Here is a 19,785-nt window from a genome sequence, read left to right on the forward strand (position 1 = left end):
TTCACCAAGTTGGGATGGACTTACTCGGCCTATTTCCAGAGTCCTCGCTGGGTAACCGCTACACAGTGATCGCCACCGACTACCTCAGCCGGTACTGTGAAACTAATGCTCTCCCTCGTGGTACCGCTGACGAAATTGCGAACTTTTTCGTTGTGCTTGTGCTTGTGCTTCGTCACGGTGCACCAATCATCGTTGTAACTGACAGGGGAACGGCGTTTACCTCGGCCCTTACGCAGGAGGTTATGCGCCTTAGCGGCACGAGTCACCGCAAAACACCCGCTTACCACCCTCAAACGAACGGACTCACCGAACGGCTCAACAAGATCATTGCCAACATGATTTCCATGTATGTTGACGCAGCCATACTCCCTTACGTCACATCTGCCTATAATAGTGGTCGACACTCTAATCCCGGCAACCCTTAATATATGTGCACACTTTCACAAATTTGCACATCGATAATTTTCAGAGTTACAGCGTACCGCATACGTTTTAGCAGTTACACTCTACCTTTGAATTTGGTGTCGGCCATGAACTAAAGGCAGGTTACGCTGTAACCCTCAGCGTTGCTCTCATTTTTGAGAAATTTAAAGGTTAAGCGGTAACCCTCAGTCTTACCGTCAGCTGTGAATATTTTGCAAGTTACGTCGCAACCTTCATCCTATCTTAGTACTTCACAGGTTACATGTTAACTCTCATTTTCTTCTTTCAATTTATGCATTCATGCACACTGACGCCCTTGCGTTTCACCTCCGAATCGCGGCTCGGTTCGAACATAAGAACTCTGGCTTAGTAGCCGAGGTATGAAGGTAATAACCACTATGGCGGGTTAATGCTTCAACAAATAAGTCTTCGACCCTTCCAAGTTGAAGATAACTGTACTGCGCAGTATTAAAATGCGCGCTTCAATGTTAAGCCGCTGTTGTGCACATGTACAAAGGAACAAATGGTATGAGGCACAATTTGTTTTATTGAACCTCACTGCTTGAAAATAATGTACATAGTGAGAACCGGCCAGACTTCGGCTATGTAAAGATTACTAACAAACCCTCGCGGCAAGCTCCACAGCTTTACAAAATGTGGTAATCCTGGCTTTCCACCGGTGCCTTTGCGCGGCTGTGCCGGCTTCCCGCGTTGTTTCTCCTCTTTCCCTTGCTCCCGCCTCAGGCGGTGGAGAGGCGGCTAAGTGACTAATCACTGTCATTTGGCTACAGCTCCGCCCCGGCTCCCCAACGGCCTTTGCCATTGGTACCTTTTGGCGGGATTTCGGGACCCGCTTGGGCGGCCGCGCACCGCGCGACCGTCCGAGCGGGAGCCCAGAGAGAGATCCGTCGGAGACAGCGTAAGGTGGGTACGCTACTGTTTTGTCCGTGCCGGCCTTTGCCGTTCGGACCAGTGCATACTCGAGCTCGTCCGCACGCGTCCTCTGACCTGCAGCGGCTCGAGCCTGTCCAGCGGGGTCCAGCGACCTCAGACAGGCGTACATTGCGTTGTTTGCGCACTCTCTCTCGCAACCGGCCCAACGGTCGACACAAGAGAGGGATCACAGCACTGCCGCGGGGACATTCTTCTACAGCGGCGTGCTAGCGGCGCGCATTGCTCGAGTCGCTTCGTGCGCGCAGCGGAGCCTTGCTCCTCGCGCGCCCCCGGGACGGGGTGACTATTTAGTGTGTGTGTATCTGCTGAAGGACGACCTGAATAAACGTCTCATTTGTGAACTTGCAGGCCTATTTCCTTGCGGCGAATCGCTCTCCTCCCTGCGGAGGTTGGGTGCGCCGCATCGGTGTCCCAGTGTGTGTGTGGTGACGGCTGATCGGGGCCCTTGGCTCGTGCGAAGCCCGAACACGCTGTGGTTTGTGGCCTGTGTCCACTGAGAAACCCACAACTGGCGCCCAACGTGCTAAGTCATTGGCGCTTACGTCTTTGATGGCACATTAGCCGAGCAGGTCGCCTTGCCGATCACGCTTGCGCACCATGTCTAACACCCCCAGCGGGGCACTCGGCATCTACATGTCGGCTCCCTACGGAGTTGTAGCGTCGTTTTATCATCTGGCTGCTGTTCCTTCGAATAGCTAGACACCGTGGTTTGCCGCGGCCCCCATTGGGGTTTACGGCGACACAACCCAAAATGTCGACCACGCGGCTCCCATTGGAGCTGTACCGGGAGCACCCTGCGGTGCATGCGCTGGTCACATGGCTCAGCTGTGCACGCTTTTCGCCCAGTGCGAAAGCAGTTCGTGTCACGCTGCCGCAGCAGGCAGTTTCCAACAGCAGCAGCCGTGCCCCGCGAGCAGTCAATTCTGCTCTGGGAACGGCGAGGCGCTGGCCCGGTTCCCTGTGGAAACCACGCCGCTCATAGAACTAGGAGCCTTGCCTCCCTCGTTCGTGCAGCCCGCCCAAGCCTCCACTGAGGCAGGCGTGCAGTCGCTGAGGCCGGGACTCCATTGAGCCAGATGCGGAGAAATTTCGAGCCATACTCAAATTTCCCGCGGCCAAGGACGTACGCGCCCTGCGCCGTTGTGTGGGAATGACCAACTTGTATCATCCGGTGCCCGCATGCAGGCATCCTTGACCTAGCTCTTCGGAAAGACTGCCGCGTGGCGATGGGGGCCCGAGCAAGAGCGATCCTTTCGCCTCCTGTCTAGTGCCATTGCCGAGACAGCACAGCTCAAGCTACCCGACCTGACCAGACAGTTCGTAGTACAGACTGACGCGAGCGATCTGGCTTTAGGAGCAGTTCTCCTACAGGAGTTCGATGGCGTGCTGCAACCGCTGGCCTTTGCCAGCCGCTCTTTGCTGCCCTCGGAGAGGCATCTTTCCGTGACCGAGAAGGAGTGCCTCGCCATCGTGTTTGCACTGCGAGAGAGAGAGAGAGAGAGAGAGACTCTTTAATGAAATGCAGAGAATTTAGCCGGCGTTTAAAAATCGCTGGCATGCTACTCTGCGCAGGAAGGGGAATTTGGGAGAAAAAGACAGGAGAGCAGCGAGGAAGAAGTAAAAAAAAAACCCGAAGATAAAATGCGGCCATGAAATGGGTGCTAAGGATGCAATGGCGAGTATTGATGTAACCTATGGAATGATGGAGCGCATAGTCCGACAAATGGGCTGACGAAGTTCACTGCATGAAGAATGCATGAAGGTAACGTGCAAGTGAATTTAGAGCTTATCAATATGTCCAATGTCTTTTAAATATGTAAAAAGAAAGTTCATTGCAAGTCTCTGTTGCCTGAAGCAGGCTAAGGGACCTAAAACTTTGTCCATTGTTAGGGGCACTGGGCAGAGCTTCTGCATGCAATGTTCATAGTACGCACGCTCGTTAGCATACGCAGGGCACGCAAGTAGGATTTGTTCCACAGCGCAAATTCGACGTCTACCTTGATGGAACGCAATTCGTGGTGCAGACAGACCACAGTGCGCTCAGTTGGCTGATGCGGCTCCGGGGCCTGCGGGTCGGCTGGCGCGCTGGGCTCTCCTGATACAGCATTACGACTTTTCGGTGCAGTATCGAAAGGGGAGCACAAACGTGGTAGCTGACGCGCTATCCCGTGCCCCACTCGCCAGCGGAGCCTTGACGCCTGTAAGCGGAGGGGGCGAAACAGCGGACGAGCCGCCTGGCGGCAAGGAGGGGGAGCCCGCAAACGGGTTAACCCATTCCGCTCACCAGGCAAGCAACGCTTCGCAAAGCGGACGAGAGGCAAAGCTCTTCGTGAGCGCCTCGGAGGTGCCGACACGAACGGAAATTTTGGCTGCAAACCTGAGTGGGGACGAGACCAGGCTCCCCTCTGGGATGACTGGAATCGTTTTCAGCCGCAAAGAGCTACTGAAAGCTCAGCAAAATGACCCCTTTTGTCGCGAGGTGAGCGACGGTCTCAGGGAGACGGAGCGCCGTGACGCTACTGGTATTGTAGCGGGCGCAGGGGGGCAGAAGCCAGCGTATGTCGCGGCGAACCCCGGGGATTCATATTTGCTGGACCATGACGGGCTCGTGCTGAAATACATAGCCACCGATGACGAGTCCATCGACCAGTTCAAGGTGGTTATCCCTAAATGTCTGAGAGGCGCCCTGTTGAGATTCTCTCATGACGAACCACTGGCCGGTCATCTGAGTGGCTCCAAAGTTTTTGCAAAACTGATTCAATCGGTGTTGTGGCCCGGCATGAAGCGTGACATTTTCCGCTATTGCCGTTCCTGCCATGTCTGTGAAGCGGTGAAGTCACGGGGCGGCAAGCCGCCTGGAATGATGAAACCAATTGACAGTGTGCGTCCTTGGCAGATGGCCACCTGCGATTTGATAGGGCCTTTCCCCAGGAGCAAGCAGGGGTTCATTTACCTGATGGTAGTCGCTGACCACTTTTCCAAATGGGTTGAGTTGTACACCCGTCGGAAAGTGTCAGCACGAGCGGTGCTGGATAAACTCCAGGAAGTGTTCTGTCGGTTCGGCTTTCCGGAAAGACTGATCACGGACAATGCGTCCTGTTTCACTGCTCGGGTGTTCGGTAACACGTGCCGTTCCCTCGGAATCGAGCACTACACCACTTCACCCTACCACCCCCAGTGCAATTCGACCGAGCGAATCAACCGACGCTCAAGCCAATGCTTGCGGCCTTTGCCGAGTGTCAAATGGATTGGGCAGACCATTTGAGCGAGTTTGCGTTCGCCATCCGAACATCTGAGAATTGCTCAACTGGTTTCTCTCCCGCCTTCCTCAATTTCGGGAGGGAGCTGGCGAATCCGATGTCAAACGTCGTGCAGAGCCAGCTCGGGGATGAGCAGACGCAGGCAGACTGCTCTGCTTATGTGTCGACGCTTCGGGACCGGCTTGGTCGGGCTCTCAACAGAGCAAGGCAGAGTTTGGCGGCAGCCAGAGCCCAACAGAAGGCTCAATATGACCGCAAGCACCGCCGCCTGACTTTTCAGGTGGGTGATCTTGTCCTGAAGCGCAACCACGTCCTTAGTGATGCGAGCAAGGTGTTCTCAGCCTCGCTCGCTCCTAAGTGGCTTGGTCCGTACCGAGTGGTCAGAGTCTGGTCGCCACTCGCGTACCTGCTGGAGGATCCCCTTTCGGGCAAAACTAGCCGTGCCCACATCGCAGACCTGAAGGCCTACGCGTCATGGTCTGACGAGCCTGCGCCGGTACCCATTGGTATCAAAGGCAAGCGCAAAGGCACAACTGGTGCTGCGGAACGCGAGCGTACGGAGCACCGGTACAATCTGAGGCGACGGTCACCGGTGTGATTGATGCCGGACGGCGGACTTTTCCGCAACCGAAGGCACGCAGCCTCAGCTAGCTGGCGAGCTTTCTCGTCAGGCCTTACCCAGGTGAAGCACGGTGTGTTATTTTTTTGTTGTTTTTGCAACATGCTCAGTGTGTGTGTTTATCAGTTTATTTATTTGTTTGCTTGAGTCAGTTTCTAGCCACTTTCGTTTCCTGCTTGTTCGTCTGTTTTCTTTCTAACGGCTGTTTTCGTTCTAACGTACCGAGATGTACATAGGTAACCTGCGTTTGTGTTGGCGTTCAGTTTTTTTTTACCATACTTGTATATAGGCAAACTTCAGCACGGTCGTGCTTGCTCTTATCTTCTAGAAGCGAAAGATGGGTGTCGTTTCTACAGCGCGCCTTTTCTCATTTCCGGCCCGACTGTGGGTGGTTGGCTCGTTAAGGAGCCCGTGTATCGCGGTGCGAGTTTTGTGCGGCCCGTATGGAGGGGAAGTTGGCGGGGCGTTTGGGGCGATGGGGGAGCGGAAAGTGCACCCTTTGACCCTCGCCGCGGCGCCTCTGGACGCTTCTGATGAGCGGATCGCTGTCGCCGACCGGCGACTGAGCATTGCCGGTGTGTGTTTGTTTGTGGCTGTGTGCGTGCGTAACCATCAGCCGAGGCGACGCCTGTGAGTTGTGCCGTTGTGTGCTCCTGCGTGAGCGCGGGGATGAGAAGGACCCCTCGCTCTTGACAAGTTTACACATCAGGACGCCGCCGAACGTCCGCGCCCGTTCCAGCCGTCGTGAAAGGGGTGCACTAACTATCTTGTGCCAGAACGTGACATCGTGTCCGAGGGCGCGAGGTTAGTGTTCTGCCGCGGCTCTGTCGTCATCAATGGAAAGAAGACCACCATCAGTCGTCCGCCCTCCCAACCTGTTCAACTTGAAGTCTGCGAGCGGTGAGTCGCCGACAGGCCCATTGGGCCGCGCCATCGAACTTTGACGCTGTCATCCACCTGTCACATAGTTGTACAGTTGTATTCACATCGCATTGTATATAATCTGCATGCTGTTTAGTTTCTTGAAGCATATGCCAGTGTTTGTTCGTTTGCCTTGTTTTCCTTTGTTTGTGTTTTTTTTACGTTGTTCTGGCTGGAACTGAAGTGTAGCTAGTTTTTGTGTGTATTCATTTCTTTATTTTGGAACTGAAGTGTAGATTATTTTTTTTTATTGATTTCTTTATTTTGGCCGCGTGCTTTGCCGATGGGTAGGAGGGCATTTAAGGAGAGGGGGATGTGGGAATCCTGGCTTTCCACCGATGCCTTTGCGCGGCTGTGCCGGCTTCCCGCGTTGTTTCTCCTCTTTCCCTTCCTCCCGCCTCAGGCGGTCGAGAGGCGGCTAAGTGACTAATCACTGTCATTTGGCCACAGCTCCGCCCCGGCTCCCCAACGGCCTTTGCCATTGGTGCCTTTTGGCGGGATTTCGGGACCCGCTTGGGCGGCCGCGCACCGCGCGACCGTCCGAGCGGGAGCCCCGAGAGAGATCCCTCGGAGACAGCGTAAGGTGCGTACGCTACTGTTTTGTCTGTGCCGGCCTTTGCCGTTCGGACCAGTGCATACTCGAGCTCGCCGGCACGTGTCCTCTGACCTGCAGCGGCTCGAGCCTGTCCAGCGGGGTGCAGCGACCTCCGACAGGCGTACATTGCGTTGTTTGCCCACTCTCCCGCAACCGGCCCAACGGTCGACACGAGAGAGGGATCACAGCACTGCCGCGGGGACATTCTCCTGCAGCGGCGTGCTAGCAGCGCGCATTGCTCGAGTCGCTTCGTGCGCGCAGCGGAGCCTTGCTCCTCGCGCGCCCCCGGGACGGGGTGACTATTGAGTGTGTGTGTATCTGCTGAAGGACGACGTGAATAAACGTCTCCTTTGTGAACTTGGAGGCCTATTTCCTTGCGGCGAATCGCTCTCCTCCTTGCGGAGGTTGAGTGCGCCTCATCGGTGTCCCAGTGTGTGTGTGGTGACGGCTGATCGGGGCCCTTGGCTCGTGCGAAGCCCGAACACGCGGTGGTTGGTGGCCTGTGTCCACTCAGAAACCCACAAATATCTTATTCAAAACAGTCAGGAACTTCCTCACGCGCGCTGAAACAAGGCCCCTAGGCCTTATTTGTGTTGTCATATGCAGGAGCATGTGCAGTTTCGGTCGGAATAAATCTGAGCCATAAAGTTTCACAAAAAGTTAACTTTGGCGTGCAATTAAATTCTTAACATTCCCAAGTTCATCTGAAGATATTACGGGTGAAAGCAACAACAGGGAGATGATGCATAGCAACAGAAAGCACTCACAATGTAGCTCATCCTAAGCCCAGTCTGGCATAAAGTTATCTATCATAAAAAGAAAGTGCAACATCAGTACAATGCTAGAACTAGCTGAATAAGGAAAACTGCAGTCTGGATCAAAAGGTCGAGGATAGTCACTTTTGCTCACAAGTTAATGAAAGCAAAACTGGGATATGACATTGCTGAGTTGGGTTAAAGTGACCCATGATGCATCTCTAACAATAAATTTGATAAAGACTGACAACTCATGGGGAACAATGCCCTCGAGCAATATGTGCATTGGGTCATACAACGGATCTGTCAGGAGTGAAAAGTGGGTGATCTTCTCGAGTACAGACCTGGAAGTGATGCCACATTTTGCAGAAAGTTCAGTTAGATTTTTTTTCTGAGTCACCAGTATCCAGCTGCAGCAACCAATTTTTATACTAGCCCTGTGTGCGCAATGGGCACTCTATCTCATAATGAAACAGGTGAAATTCTGTTGTTGGCACCATGCATGATCTGCATGCAAAGCGAACGTTCCTGTTGAATGCTTCTCTGAACCCTCCGATGTTATGGCACGACAAAGAGTCACCAACCTAAGCAAGCACGAATTCAAAAAGTGTGTCCTCACCATGCAATGTCTTTAGTTTGGACCCAGTTTCTAAATCATTAACTGTAGAAATGAAATCATCAAGTAGACTGCCTTTCGCATCTGCTGACTTCAGATCTTTTGACTTTCCTACTGCCAGAAGAAAAATGTTACTTAATTTAGACCTCTCAGATGGTGAGCTTAACAAATGAGACATAAAATACTGTCAGCTTGCCTCTTGGACCACGTTTCATACCAATAACATTTGCCAATTCAATGCCATCAAAATAAAGCAGCATTACAACCAAGTTTTCTTCATTAGAGCGCACAACTGGGTGGTTTTGAAATCTAGTGCCATCGGTGAAATCATTCAATAGATGGCTTTCTGAAGAACCAACTCTGGATTGAAAGCGGCTCAAAAAGCTTGGGTGGTGCATCAAATTTTCAAGTAGGTTTCTTAAAGGAATAAAATAGCCTTTCTCTCTAGAAGGAAATATCACTTCCTTTGGAGGAACATAGATTCTTTGAGAAGTGTACATTGCCTTGCGTGCTTTAGAATTATTAACAGCAGAAACATCAAGTGTTACACCAGCGGTCATCAGAATATCCTGCACTCCGTTTACTACAACATCTACAGCTGCTTTCGAGCAACGGTGCTGTGCCTCAAGTTGTCGTGCTAGACATGACAGCGTAGTCAGCAAATGTGAATTTGATGACGGTTCGGAAGCCTCTATACAACTCTCTGTATCAAAACCTTCAATGCTCAGCTGCTCACTGAAGCTACTCGCAGGCCAAACAGTTGTAATACATGGTGCATGTCCTCCAGCCTCAGCCCCACCAATCCGCGTGTCATTCATATCAACGTACACACAAACATTACTTTCATCAGCTTTTTAGCAATCATTATCAATGTGCAACCTGTAATGTGGCATACGGAGAAACCATTTGTGACACTTTACACACACTAATTTTACGTTATTCTTATGTACATCTCTTATGTGGCATGAAAATGCATAAAAGTATCTTGTGGTGAACATGCATGCAGTGCAGATGTGCCTCCTGACCTTGGTCTTTGTGGGCGGTTTTGAGAGCTGGCGGATGCGGCTGTCGTCTTCCATGCCAGACTTGGTATGGTGCACCTCTTCTGTATCTGTAGACATGAGAATGACTCAAGTCAGATACCTGTAATTGACTTCAGGCATTTTGTACGCTAGATCTGGCACAGCACATCAGTTCTAAACTAGGAGAGAGAGTACGGTAAGGGTGCAGGAAAAGTGTATACTGCAAAATTTGTGCTGCTTGCATGAAATTCAAAATTATCGCACAAACAGGTATACTGCAGAAAGTCCCACATCAGATCGATCAGAATTTCAAATTGTTGTACTCTTAAAGATTGTAAATGTTTATCTGCAGCTACTTTAATTTGCAGCTCAACCTAGGTGGAAAAGCAATTCTAAAAAAAAGCGTTCCTGCCCATTCCGCCAGCTGTTGTTTCTAGATAAAGAACTCAAATCATTATTGTTTTCATACGCTCTCCACACCAAGGGGCAGGACATTGTGTATTTCGTCTGAACCTTATGCCATCATAAGGGGAAATGCCTAAAATCCAGCAGACGATATATACATTAATAAAACTATTATTCATGTGCTATGAGGAACAGCCACATTCCTGTTTGGTGATGAGACGCACCTTGTGAAGTGCTAGGCGGCGCCGAAAATGAAGAATGTGGATCGCCTTGCATGCCGTGATCACTCCAATCTGAAAGTTTATGCAAATAAATATTTCATGACAACCAGAAACTGGTATGACTGATATGCTGCGACACCCCCAAACTTGTGCATGCAGTTTAATTTTCATAAATAATTCCCAATATCCTGGAAAAGCCACCGCATACTATGCAATCACTAAAAAAAGTAGCTCTTTAGCTTAGGAGTAACACAAAATTTTCAGGTCTTTCAGAAAATATTAAATGTACAAGCGTTCTCCACCATTTATTGGATATTATAGCCGAAGTTGGGTTCCTACAGAAAACAAAACGTGCAAAATTTAAAAAAAACGGACTGCACTGTGTTGTCAACACACGACACAGCCTTTGCATTTTCTAGCAGATGTTGGTCTAAATACGTTGCTGCACATTAGGCGTACTAAACAGTCTCGGCCTTTCAAGCAATACCGAACAGAGCAGACCTTTGTCGGGAAAATAATTACAGCCTCTCCAGTACTCGAGAGTAGATGTAAGCATGAAATTGTTCTTTAGGCACCCCAGTGGATTTGGCGCATAGCACGTGAGCGGCAGCTTAATCATGGCTTTCTATGCAAGGGCAAGTAGTCTTCTGCTGTGGTTTATGCCTCACAAAGCGATTGCTTCCTGCAAGACGCTTTTCACCTCTTCCTACATGAGGCTCCATAACTTCCATGCACAAGCTGCCAAATGTGCGGGTGTCCCACCTATGTTTGGAAGTCACCACTCAGTTGCCCATTGTCAAATTAGGTAGGACACCAATTTCAGTCAAATTCGGATGAAGGCAAATTTTGGAAGACCAGAGGGCCATGTTTTGGAGGCGGCCCACCTAAATTTCAACGCCGCCACTTAAATGGCCAGACTGAAATTATATTGGACACCAATATTGGTGAAATTCGACAGGTCAAATTTCTAGTGCCCAGAGGGCCAACTTTCGGAGGCAGCCCACCTATATTTGGAAGTCGCCACTGAATTAGCCATACTCAAAATGTTTAAACACCTATTGTGGTCAAATTCGGACAGGGCGAAATCTTGGGGGTCCTGAAAGGCAAATTTTTTAACGCGCCCAGCTAAATTTTGAAGTCACCACATAATTGAACGTACTCAAATTATCTTCGACAGCAGTTATGGTCTAGCGCAAGCCAGATCAAAATTTTCAGTTTGGTGGTTCAGAGGGCGATTCTTTTTTTTCGGAGGTAGGAGAGGGGGGAGGCGTGCGTACTGACACTTGCTCGGACACATGCTGGTCCTGTGCGAGAGGTTAGGGAACAAGGTCATCTGATTAATTCACGTTTTTCACAATATTTTCCCCTAAACCATCGTGATTAATCTACCTTGAGCATTAGCTTCACAAAAACAATAATTTGTCGTGCATAGATGGCACACTGACCATTTTCGCCCACCGTTTCTTGTGAGGAGACGTCTGGCATATCAACGTTGGTGGTTGCTTCTATTGAACCTGCATTAAAGCAGAGTGCCAGCTAGATCGTTCACTAGATAAAAAAAATCGGCAAACAACACAATCTCGTGATGTCAAACAAAAGAGAAAGGCGACCCTCAGTTTACCGGGTCAAAATGTCTCCATGCGTTTCCAACAATACGGCGCGCAGTTCTAACAAATTCACTACACTGCCTTCACAGGCAAGTGCACATGAAAGCAAAAATACCAGTTCTCAAATGACACGACGTGAGAAATGCTTATCGCGGGGATTCTCAAAACTACTGTGACTGAGTTAGCCGCAATCTAATGGCACTGCAACCTGCGCTGGGGACTAGAAAGATAAATTGCCCTTTTCGTCGCCAACAGTACAGCTTCATGGGTGAAATTCATTGCGGGAAAAGCTTAGCCCGTTATACAGCCGGCTCCCTACCAATGTTTCGATATGCTGTTATAAATACAGGTACCAAATATATTCTTTAACAAAAGACGTAGCGTAAAGACGGGACGAAGGGAAGAGAGGACAGGACGGTAGCACCGCCCTGTCCTCTCTTTTCTTCGTTCCATCTTGGATCTCTGACCAACTAGCCCAGCAGTGTACTTAGTTAAACTAAATATATTTAACACACAGTAGATTGAACATTACAAAAATTACGAGGACGCTTAAGCTTCGCTTTAAGAGTGGACGCGACAGCGCCTACCCTTCCGTTTTGGGATGACCCGGGCCATATTTGGAGGTCTCCATCGTGTTCGCCGTAGCCGAATTAGGCTGGACAGCCATTTTTGTCCTAATCGACCAAGGCGAAATTTCGGGGTTGTGGTGGCTAAATTTAGGAGCGGCCCAGGTCAAGTTCAGAGGTCGCCATTGTGTTCGCCGTAGTCGAATTAGGCTGGACATAAATTTGGTGGAAATCAACCGAGGTCAAATTTCGCGGGTGGGCAAGCCAAATTTGGAGGTCCCCATCGTGTTCGCCATAGTCGAAATAGGCTGGGTATCAATTTTGGTCCATATCGGCTGAGGTCAAATTTCGGATGTGGTTGGGCCAAATTTGGAGGTCGCTATCGCGTTCTCCGTAGTTGAATTAGGTTGGGCACAGGTTTTGTTCCAAATGGCCCGAAATCATATTTCGGGGGTAGATGGGCCAATTTAGGTGTGGCTTGGCCCAAATTTGGAGGGCACCACCGTGTTCGTCATATTCGAATTAGGTTGGACATCAGTTTTGTTCCAAATTGGCCGAAAACAAATTTTAGGGGTGGGTGGGACAAAGTTGGGAGTGGCCTGGGCTAAGTTTGGAGGTCGACACCGTCTCCGCCGCCGTCCAATTAGGTAGACGTTGGTCCAAATCGGCCGAGCTCAGATGTGTTCACCATAGTCGAATTAGGTTGGACATCGATTTTGGTCCTTAGGTGACCTCTGGTTTGATAAGGAGTCAGACACTTTGTGGCCAAAGGTCCCCTCTCATAAGGAAAAGGATTTTTCGCTCACGTGCAACGCCACCCAGCATATGCTGGGGAAGGGATATCCGTTCACCGACTGTTCCTCCAACACAAATTAGTGCTCCATAGCGCAGCCTATCATAAAGACACCTGGAGAAGAAGGCACGCTGCTTCCAAAACGTGAGGCTTAATTAAGTCGACATTAGGCTGGCAGCATTGCGCTATTCGTAACATACACAATACTCGCAGTCAAAGGCGGCGCAGTCACTATGCCACGCGCGAAAACAGAACAACAGGAATCCTGCACATGCGTTCCCTGTCCAGCTGCTGAGCTCCCTGTTTCCTCCGAAAGGTTTACTCACGAAGTCGCACTTAGCGCACAATAATGCACGCAAGCAAAGCAAGAGATGCGCTACACAGAGTTCTACTAAGGCGCTCAATTTCCCCCCTTTGTTCATGTGCAAACAAGCTTGCTACAACAACATAAGTAACCACGAGGTAAAAATCCACGTAAAGGTACTCACCGATGTCGTTTATCTTCCCGTGCGCTGCCGGGCAGTGTCCGCAGTACTCGCACTTCAGTTTCAATTCCTGCAAAACCATGTACTGCGGGCAGTCACAGTTATCTTCACTGCTCCGCCCGCGCAAGACGCCAAACACGTCCCTGCTGATGGCAGCCATCTTGACCTCTATTCCGTCGTCCCCTCATGAAACGAGATGACGCATCTTTGGCGAGCGCCTTCGCAGTTATTCTCCTCCTCGTTCTCTTCCTCCTCTCTCTCATAGCTGCGCACGCGGCCCGCGCCAACCGTGCTTGCGCAAGTGAAAGGCGGACAGATTAGCGAAGCTCCCACGAAGAGGCTACGCACAGTTTCCGTACACACTATTGGTCTCGGGAAGTGAGAACGAACTCTCTTGAGCCATCTCTTGCGCCGTCACGTGGACTCTTGAGTCCGCGCGTGCCCGCTCGGTATAGCCCCGCGCTCAGACAGAGAAAGGAATTTTAATGAGGAAAAGGTGGAGAGGTCGGCCGGTGGTAACATGGCCCTGGCCTGCTACTCCACACAGGGTAAAGGGAAGAGGAGGAAAAGGAAAGTGCGAATGAAGGTTGATGATGGCATAATACAATGAGTTTCACGGGTGATGTCTACACACACACACACACACACACACACACACGCACGCACACACACGCGCACACACACACACACACAACACTGGCTGGCACTCTCATCGCGCCAGCAACTGGTGTCTGCAACACAAACACCGACACATGTCATTAACCATGTAGGTAGTGCACAGGCGGTCACAGACGAGTATCCAGGCCTGTTTCACACAAAAAGTTGAGCAGGGCCTTTATCACACGCCATCAATCAGGACGTCTCGTCCTGACGCCCAGAAGAGTTTCCTCAGAGAGAGGGCGAGAGTCCAGTTGTTTCACGGTCGCCTCCAATGTTCTTCTTTCGGCAGTATAGCTCGGGCACTCGCAAAGAAGGTGTCCAATAGTCTCTGGAGTTTGGCACTGTACACAATTTGGGTTACTTTCGATGCCGATCTTGTGAAGATAGTGTTTGGTGTAGGCAACGCCAAGCCGTAACCGGTGGAGTAAAGTCCCATGACGTCACACCACCATAGATGGCAAATGTAATCGTGAGCCAGCGTCAAGCTCACAGACGCGGTCCTGTTGATGACTCGAATCATGCCAGTGCGACTGCATTGCGGCTTGCATTAAATGCGCCAACAACGCTCCAATGTCTGATCTAGAAAAGGCTATCTCAATGAAAGAACCATCACTATGTGCCATCCGTGCCTCGGCGTCAGCACGCTCGTTTCCCGCTATGCCGCAATGGCTCGGTATCCATTGAAACTTTATAATATGGCCGCGCTGCAAAGCTTCGGCTAACAAAAGCACAATCTGTTTAACCAGCTGCTCGCATGCCCTTGCTTTTACATAAGTTTGTACGACCTGCAATGCCGATCTCGAGTCGCAGAATGTAGTCCATTGCTGCGCTGGCTGGTGACCAATATAAAGGACGGCTTCTCGTATGGCTGCCAATTCGGTTGCCGTAGAGGACGTGTTGTGCATGAGCCTGAAACGGTGACATGGGGCATTTCCTGGCACTATCACCGATGCAGCTGAAGAGGTGGTCGTCACGGATCCGTCCACGAAAACATGTCGGGTGTCAGTATACATAGATGTAATGTATGACAGCGCCAGCAGTTTCAGACCGAGTGTTGGAATGTGCGTCTTCTTTGTTATCCCTGGGATTGTTGTACGTATAGATGGTTTTGGTACTGCCCAAAGTGGCACCTCCGCAATCTGGTGTGGCGCGTAATTCGAAGGCACCGCATTGCGCTGCATCCAGAGGGCTCTCGAAAAGGCTGCATCTGGGTGCACCGCACTAATGTTGGTCAGGGGGTGATGACGCCTGGTCAGATGCCGCAAATGCACACGAAGTGGCTCCTGTTGAAAATAAATTCGTGCTGGGCAGGCGCGGGTCTCATAAAATGTGCCCCATGTAGAAGTTTTACATGGCAAACCCAAGCATACTCTTACAGCACGAGCCTGCGCGCTTTCAAGCGCACGCAGGCCTGATAGTCTGACCCCGTAAAGAACGGGTGCACTGTATCTGAGAAGGCCGACTACCAGCGCCTGGTACACGTGTAGTAAAGATCGCTCAGAGGGACCCCATCATTTTCCTGCCATACACCGCACAATGCTTGCAAATCTGTCGAGCTTTTTCTCGAGCACAGAAATGTCCTTCGTCCAGGACAGGCCACGGTCTATCGTAACACCAAAGAATTTGTGATGTGTTACGTATGGAACAATTTGCCCGTCGTTTGTGACCGGATACCACGCCATTAACTTGCGTGTGAAAGCTAATGTTACGCTCTTAGTTGGCGAAAGTTGAAGCCCCTGACGGCGCAAGTACGCAGACGTAATGGAAACCGATCGCTGCAATCTTGCTTGCACTTGAGGACGCGTGACACTTGATGTCCATATGCAAATATCGTCTTAGTAGGCGGATATTGAAACAGTCTTCGGTAGTTGTTTAAAAAGGACAATGAGCCCGAGATTGAACAACGTTGGACTGAGCACTCCTCCCTGAGGAACACCGCAAGCAACATGATCATCTGCTGTGTCTCCTTCAAGAGTCTCCATGTAGACTGTCCGGTTTGTCAAATAGCTTGCAATCCAATTGTGTAGACGTCCGCCTATACCACATTCATCGAGTGCATTTAGTACTGCATCATGCTGAACATTATCGAATGCGCCCTTGATGTCAAGGAAAAGAGCAGCAGTCAACCTGTGACGGCGTTTTTCATGTTGTACCGTTGACACGAGATCAATTACACTGTCTATGGTAGACCGGCCTTTGCGAAAACCTGTCATTGTGGAAGGGTACAGTCCACGTTTTTCAAGGAACCATTCTAGACGGGTTAGCACCATACGCTCCATCGTCTTGCCAATACAACTTGCCAGAGTTACTGGTCTGTAGGATGTTAAGTCGAGTGGATATTTCCCTGGTTTGAGCAAGGCCACAATGCGGCTTCTTTTGCACTGCTGTGGAACAGTGGCAGAGGCGCAAGAGTGGTTGAACAATGTTAAGAGGGCTTCCATTTCCTGTGGGCCTAGATGACGAAGCGCATTGTATGTTATTCCATCAGGTCCTGGGGACGAAGGATGCGTACAAGCGGAAAGAGCTGCTTTCAGCTCTTGAATTGTGAAAGGGATGTCCAGTCGATCGTCCATCGTGGGGGGAGCACATCGATGCTGCCGAGGTGAAGAAGCACTTCCTGCAATTCTCGAACAGAAATCCTCTGCCACCTCTAGTTCTTGCCGTCTTTCATAAAGTGCCAATGCACGGAAAGGGTGTTTCTGCTGGGGAAATGACGGCAGTGCTCGAACGACGTGCCAGATTTTGGAGAGTAGTTTGCGGGGATCCAATCTGCTGCACAATGACCGCCACCGTTGTTTGCCTAGGTTCTCCAAATAGCGCTGTATTTGTTTCTGTGCACGTCGAGAGGCCCGGAAATCCGAGACATCCTTTGTCCTCCGGTATTTTCTTTCCGCGCGCTGACGAATCGCCCTAAGCTGCGCGTAGATCACATCCACTGGAGCTGTGGAATTGGGCGCTGAGATGTTGCGCGTTGTATCTTGCATGGCCGAAATAATACGCTGTTCCACATCTGTTGGATCAGCGAGGTTCACACGGGTTTTTTCTAGAACAATGCGGAAAAGACTCCAATCGCTGCAGCGTATTTTGGCATTTGGAAGACGGTGAAACCACCGTAGCTGCACATACGTTGGTATGTGGTCACTTCCATAAGTTTCAAAATCAGCACACCACGTTCCGAACGATGAGAGGCGCCTGGATACAAATTCCAGGTCCAGGCAGCTGCTGTAGGTAGTTCCGCGTAGAAATGTCGGCGTGCCATCATTCAGCAAAACAAGACCTGCATTGTCCAAGAACGTGGCGATATCCCATCCTCGAACGTTCGTAACCGCGCTTCCCCAGCGATGGTGATGCGCATTGAAATCTCCTACTATTATATGGGCCTCCGAAACGCTGTCGAGTAGCGATTGTAGTCGTAGAGCATCAAATCGACCCCTTGGTGGTATGTAGCCATCTATACTAGAGGTTGTGCGCCCATTGAAAGTCACAGTGATTGCTACATACTCGTCGCTACTGCCCCCAGGAATTTGATGGTGAACGTAAGTGAGGTCACGACGGACGCATAGTAGTACCTTGCTCAAATGCCGAGCCGCTTCAGAGAGGACACTCTCATAACCGGACAGTCGAAAAGGAGATGTCATATTAGGCTCAAATATTACAAGCACTGGAAATCGGTACTTGAAAATCCTCTGCCTGAAATCTGCTAGGCGGCCTCGCAGACCTCGAGCATTCCATTGTAATACTGCCGATCGAGAGATTCTCTCCTGTAGTGAGGGTGCTGACGACGGTAGAGCCATAATTTTTGACTGCTATTAAAGGGTGGCAAGCACCGGTTCAATAGCGTCTAAAATTTGGACAGCAGCCTTAGCAATTGGCGTGTCCACTCCAGCAATTATCAGCCGTAAGGTGCCTATCAGCTGTTTCAGCATCGCCCTGATTTGATCATCTGTTGTAGACACATCCGGCGGACGCACAGGCGGACGTGTCACAGAGCTTACAGTACGCGATGGTAGAGGTGGCCCCTCTGCGGAGTCCTCCTGGGTGGTTGACAGTCTTGGCTCTCGCGGAGCTGGAGGCGGTGGCTTCTGCGCGGCAGAGCGGTCTCGGTCCTCCTGACGTATTGAAACTTCATTTACTGAGCTCAATTTCTTCTGCCGGCTTCGTGTCCTCCTCCTGGAGCGACGCACCGCGATTGCTGCTTCTCGGCGAGTAGAATGATCTCTCACCATTTTCTTCAAGATCTTCATCTCTGTTTTAGAGCGCAGCTCTTTGGCGTCCGTTCCTGGGTTTCGCGTCGTCGTCGGCGTCGGCGTCGGCCTCGTAACCAGCTCCGCCCCCAATGTCATGCTTTTCAATTGGTCGAAATGCTCGTGACGTCACAGTGCGCGAATTTCAAATGGGGCCAATTGTACTTTGGCTAGTAACCATGCAACCAATCAAAGGGATCGTATAGTGATGCTGCAACTAAGTTGGACTGAGTTTAGTTAATTGCTTAATTAATCAATTAGCCTAATTAATATAGAGGAGAATGAAGAGGTCAGAAGAAAAGAAAAGAAAGACGCGCGCCGCAGCGACAACAGCGTCCGCGGAAGGAGACGCTGCTGAATAAAAAACAGATAAAGAGAAATTTATTGGACCCACAAGTACATAAAAGGGACCACAGTCCCTCGAACAGGCAAATGAACAATACAGCGACATTCGTCGCTCAATAACACGAGTCGCGAAAAAAAAGATACAAAAGGCGACAACCAACACAAACACCAACAAACTCCACGAGAGTCCGGATTGTCCTCAAATGTCCAGAACGCGCGGGGGAAGCACGCACTACGGTACATACCACCAACGCGCACGTCACACACTTAATAGGGCAGGAGCCGCACCGTCACGCGACCCCTGTCGGCGGCGATGAAGCGGGTGCTCCACCGCCGCAAAAACTCCTCTTCTGGTAGTTGGATTCTGTCCAAGCACGCCTGTTGGAACAGGCGCGCTCGTACGCGCTGGAGCAGGGGGAACATCGCGCGCTGAGGCCGACCCTGCAACGAAGCGACGCCACGCTGGCGCCACAAAACAAAGGCGCCCACACAAAGATAAGTACGAAGCCGCGTTCCCACCACCACCACGCACTTCCCCACTCAGTAAGACGTTGCTCGTTTCATATACGTTGTGTCGAACATCCTAGACAGTTCCAACAATTGACAGGTTAATGACAGAACACGATGGATAGAAATGCAATAATGTAAATATGAAATAGCCTAATTAACCTTTCTAGTTAGACCGCATAAATCTATAAAACCGAGAACGAAATTGGTCGAGTTGGGGAATCGAACCAGGGTCTCCGGAGTGCGATACGAGCACGCTAGCCACTCCGTAATGCCAGCTGAATGGTTTGGAATGAACAAAGGCGCGTCTAGCTAATACGGCGTCTTCGTTCACTCCCATCTTCCCCCTTCCCCTTACGGCGAGGTGCAGGTGTCCACCCAGATATGCGAGAGAGATACATTTCCTTTCCTCAAAAAATAAATTTACCGTCCAGCAAGGCGTACAGCCGAATTGGCGATGGCGTTCTGTGGACTCCCTGGCAGCGTTGCAAGACGCTGTCGCGTTCCACTCTTACAGGCGAAGCTTAACATGTTAACCACACATCAGTAACAGACGCAGACAGCCAATGGACGCGTCATTCGCTGGCAGCACTTGATTCATCATTCACAACCACATTCTTAACGTACGCTCCCTTGCCGCACATGCCAAGGACGTACACCACGATCACATTCTGCGCCATTCCTCTGTACTTTGCTTTGGTGAAACCTGGATGGATCCCGAAGAGCCTCTCGAAATCATAGATTTCCTATACTGCTGTGGTGCTCGCAGAGACCACAACAGAGCGGC

General features: G+C 50.6%; 1 protein-coding gene and 1 pseudogene across 1 annotated transcript; both read right to left on the minus strand.

Moving 5' to 3' along the window:
* Window positions 1-950: 950 nt before the first annotated feature.
* LOC149344171 (uncharacterized) lies at window positions 951-19,230 on the minus strand. Its single transcript, XM_089546192.1, has 5 exons — window positions 13,246-19,230; window positions 11,237-11,305; window positions 9,795-9,863; window positions 9,169-9,254; window positions 951-2,856 (listed from the first exon to the last, which is right to left on the minus strand). Exons 1-5 carry the CDS (start codon window positions 13,400-13,402, stop codon window positions 2,743-2,745), a joined length of 495 nt encoding a protein of 164 aa, XP_089402318.1. The 5' UTR covers window positions 13,403-19,230; the 3' UTR covers window positions 951-2,742.
* LOC149344172 (uncharacterized) lies at window positions 7,058-9,002 on the minus strand (annotated as a pseudogene).
* Window positions 19,231-19,785: the final 555 nt, after the last annotated feature.

The sequence above is a fragment of the Amblyomma mixtum genome, chromosome 5 (assembly GCF_055824585.1).
Source record: "Amblyomma mixtum isolate Tamu chromosome 5, ASM5582458v1, whole genome shotgun sequence".
In the NCBI taxonomy this organism is placed as follows: Eukaryota; Metazoa; Arthropoda; class Arachnida; order Ixodida; family Ixodidae; genus Amblyomma; species Amblyomma mixtum.

Excerpts from the sequence above, each read along its gene's own strand:
- LOC149344171 (XM_089546192.1), bottom strand. The coding sequence starts at position 13,402 with ATGGCTGCCATCAGCAGGGACGTGTTTGGCGTCTTGCGCGGGCGGAGC. Across the intron at positions 11,306-13,245 it reads CGGGAAGATAAACGACATCG|GTTCAATAGAAGCAACCACC; the intron begins GTGAGTACCTTT and ends GCTTTAATGCAG. Across the intron at positions 9,864-11,236 it reads AGAAACGGTGGGCGAAAATG|ATTGGAGTGATCACGGCATG; the intron begins GTCAGTGTGCCA and ends ATAAACTTTCAG.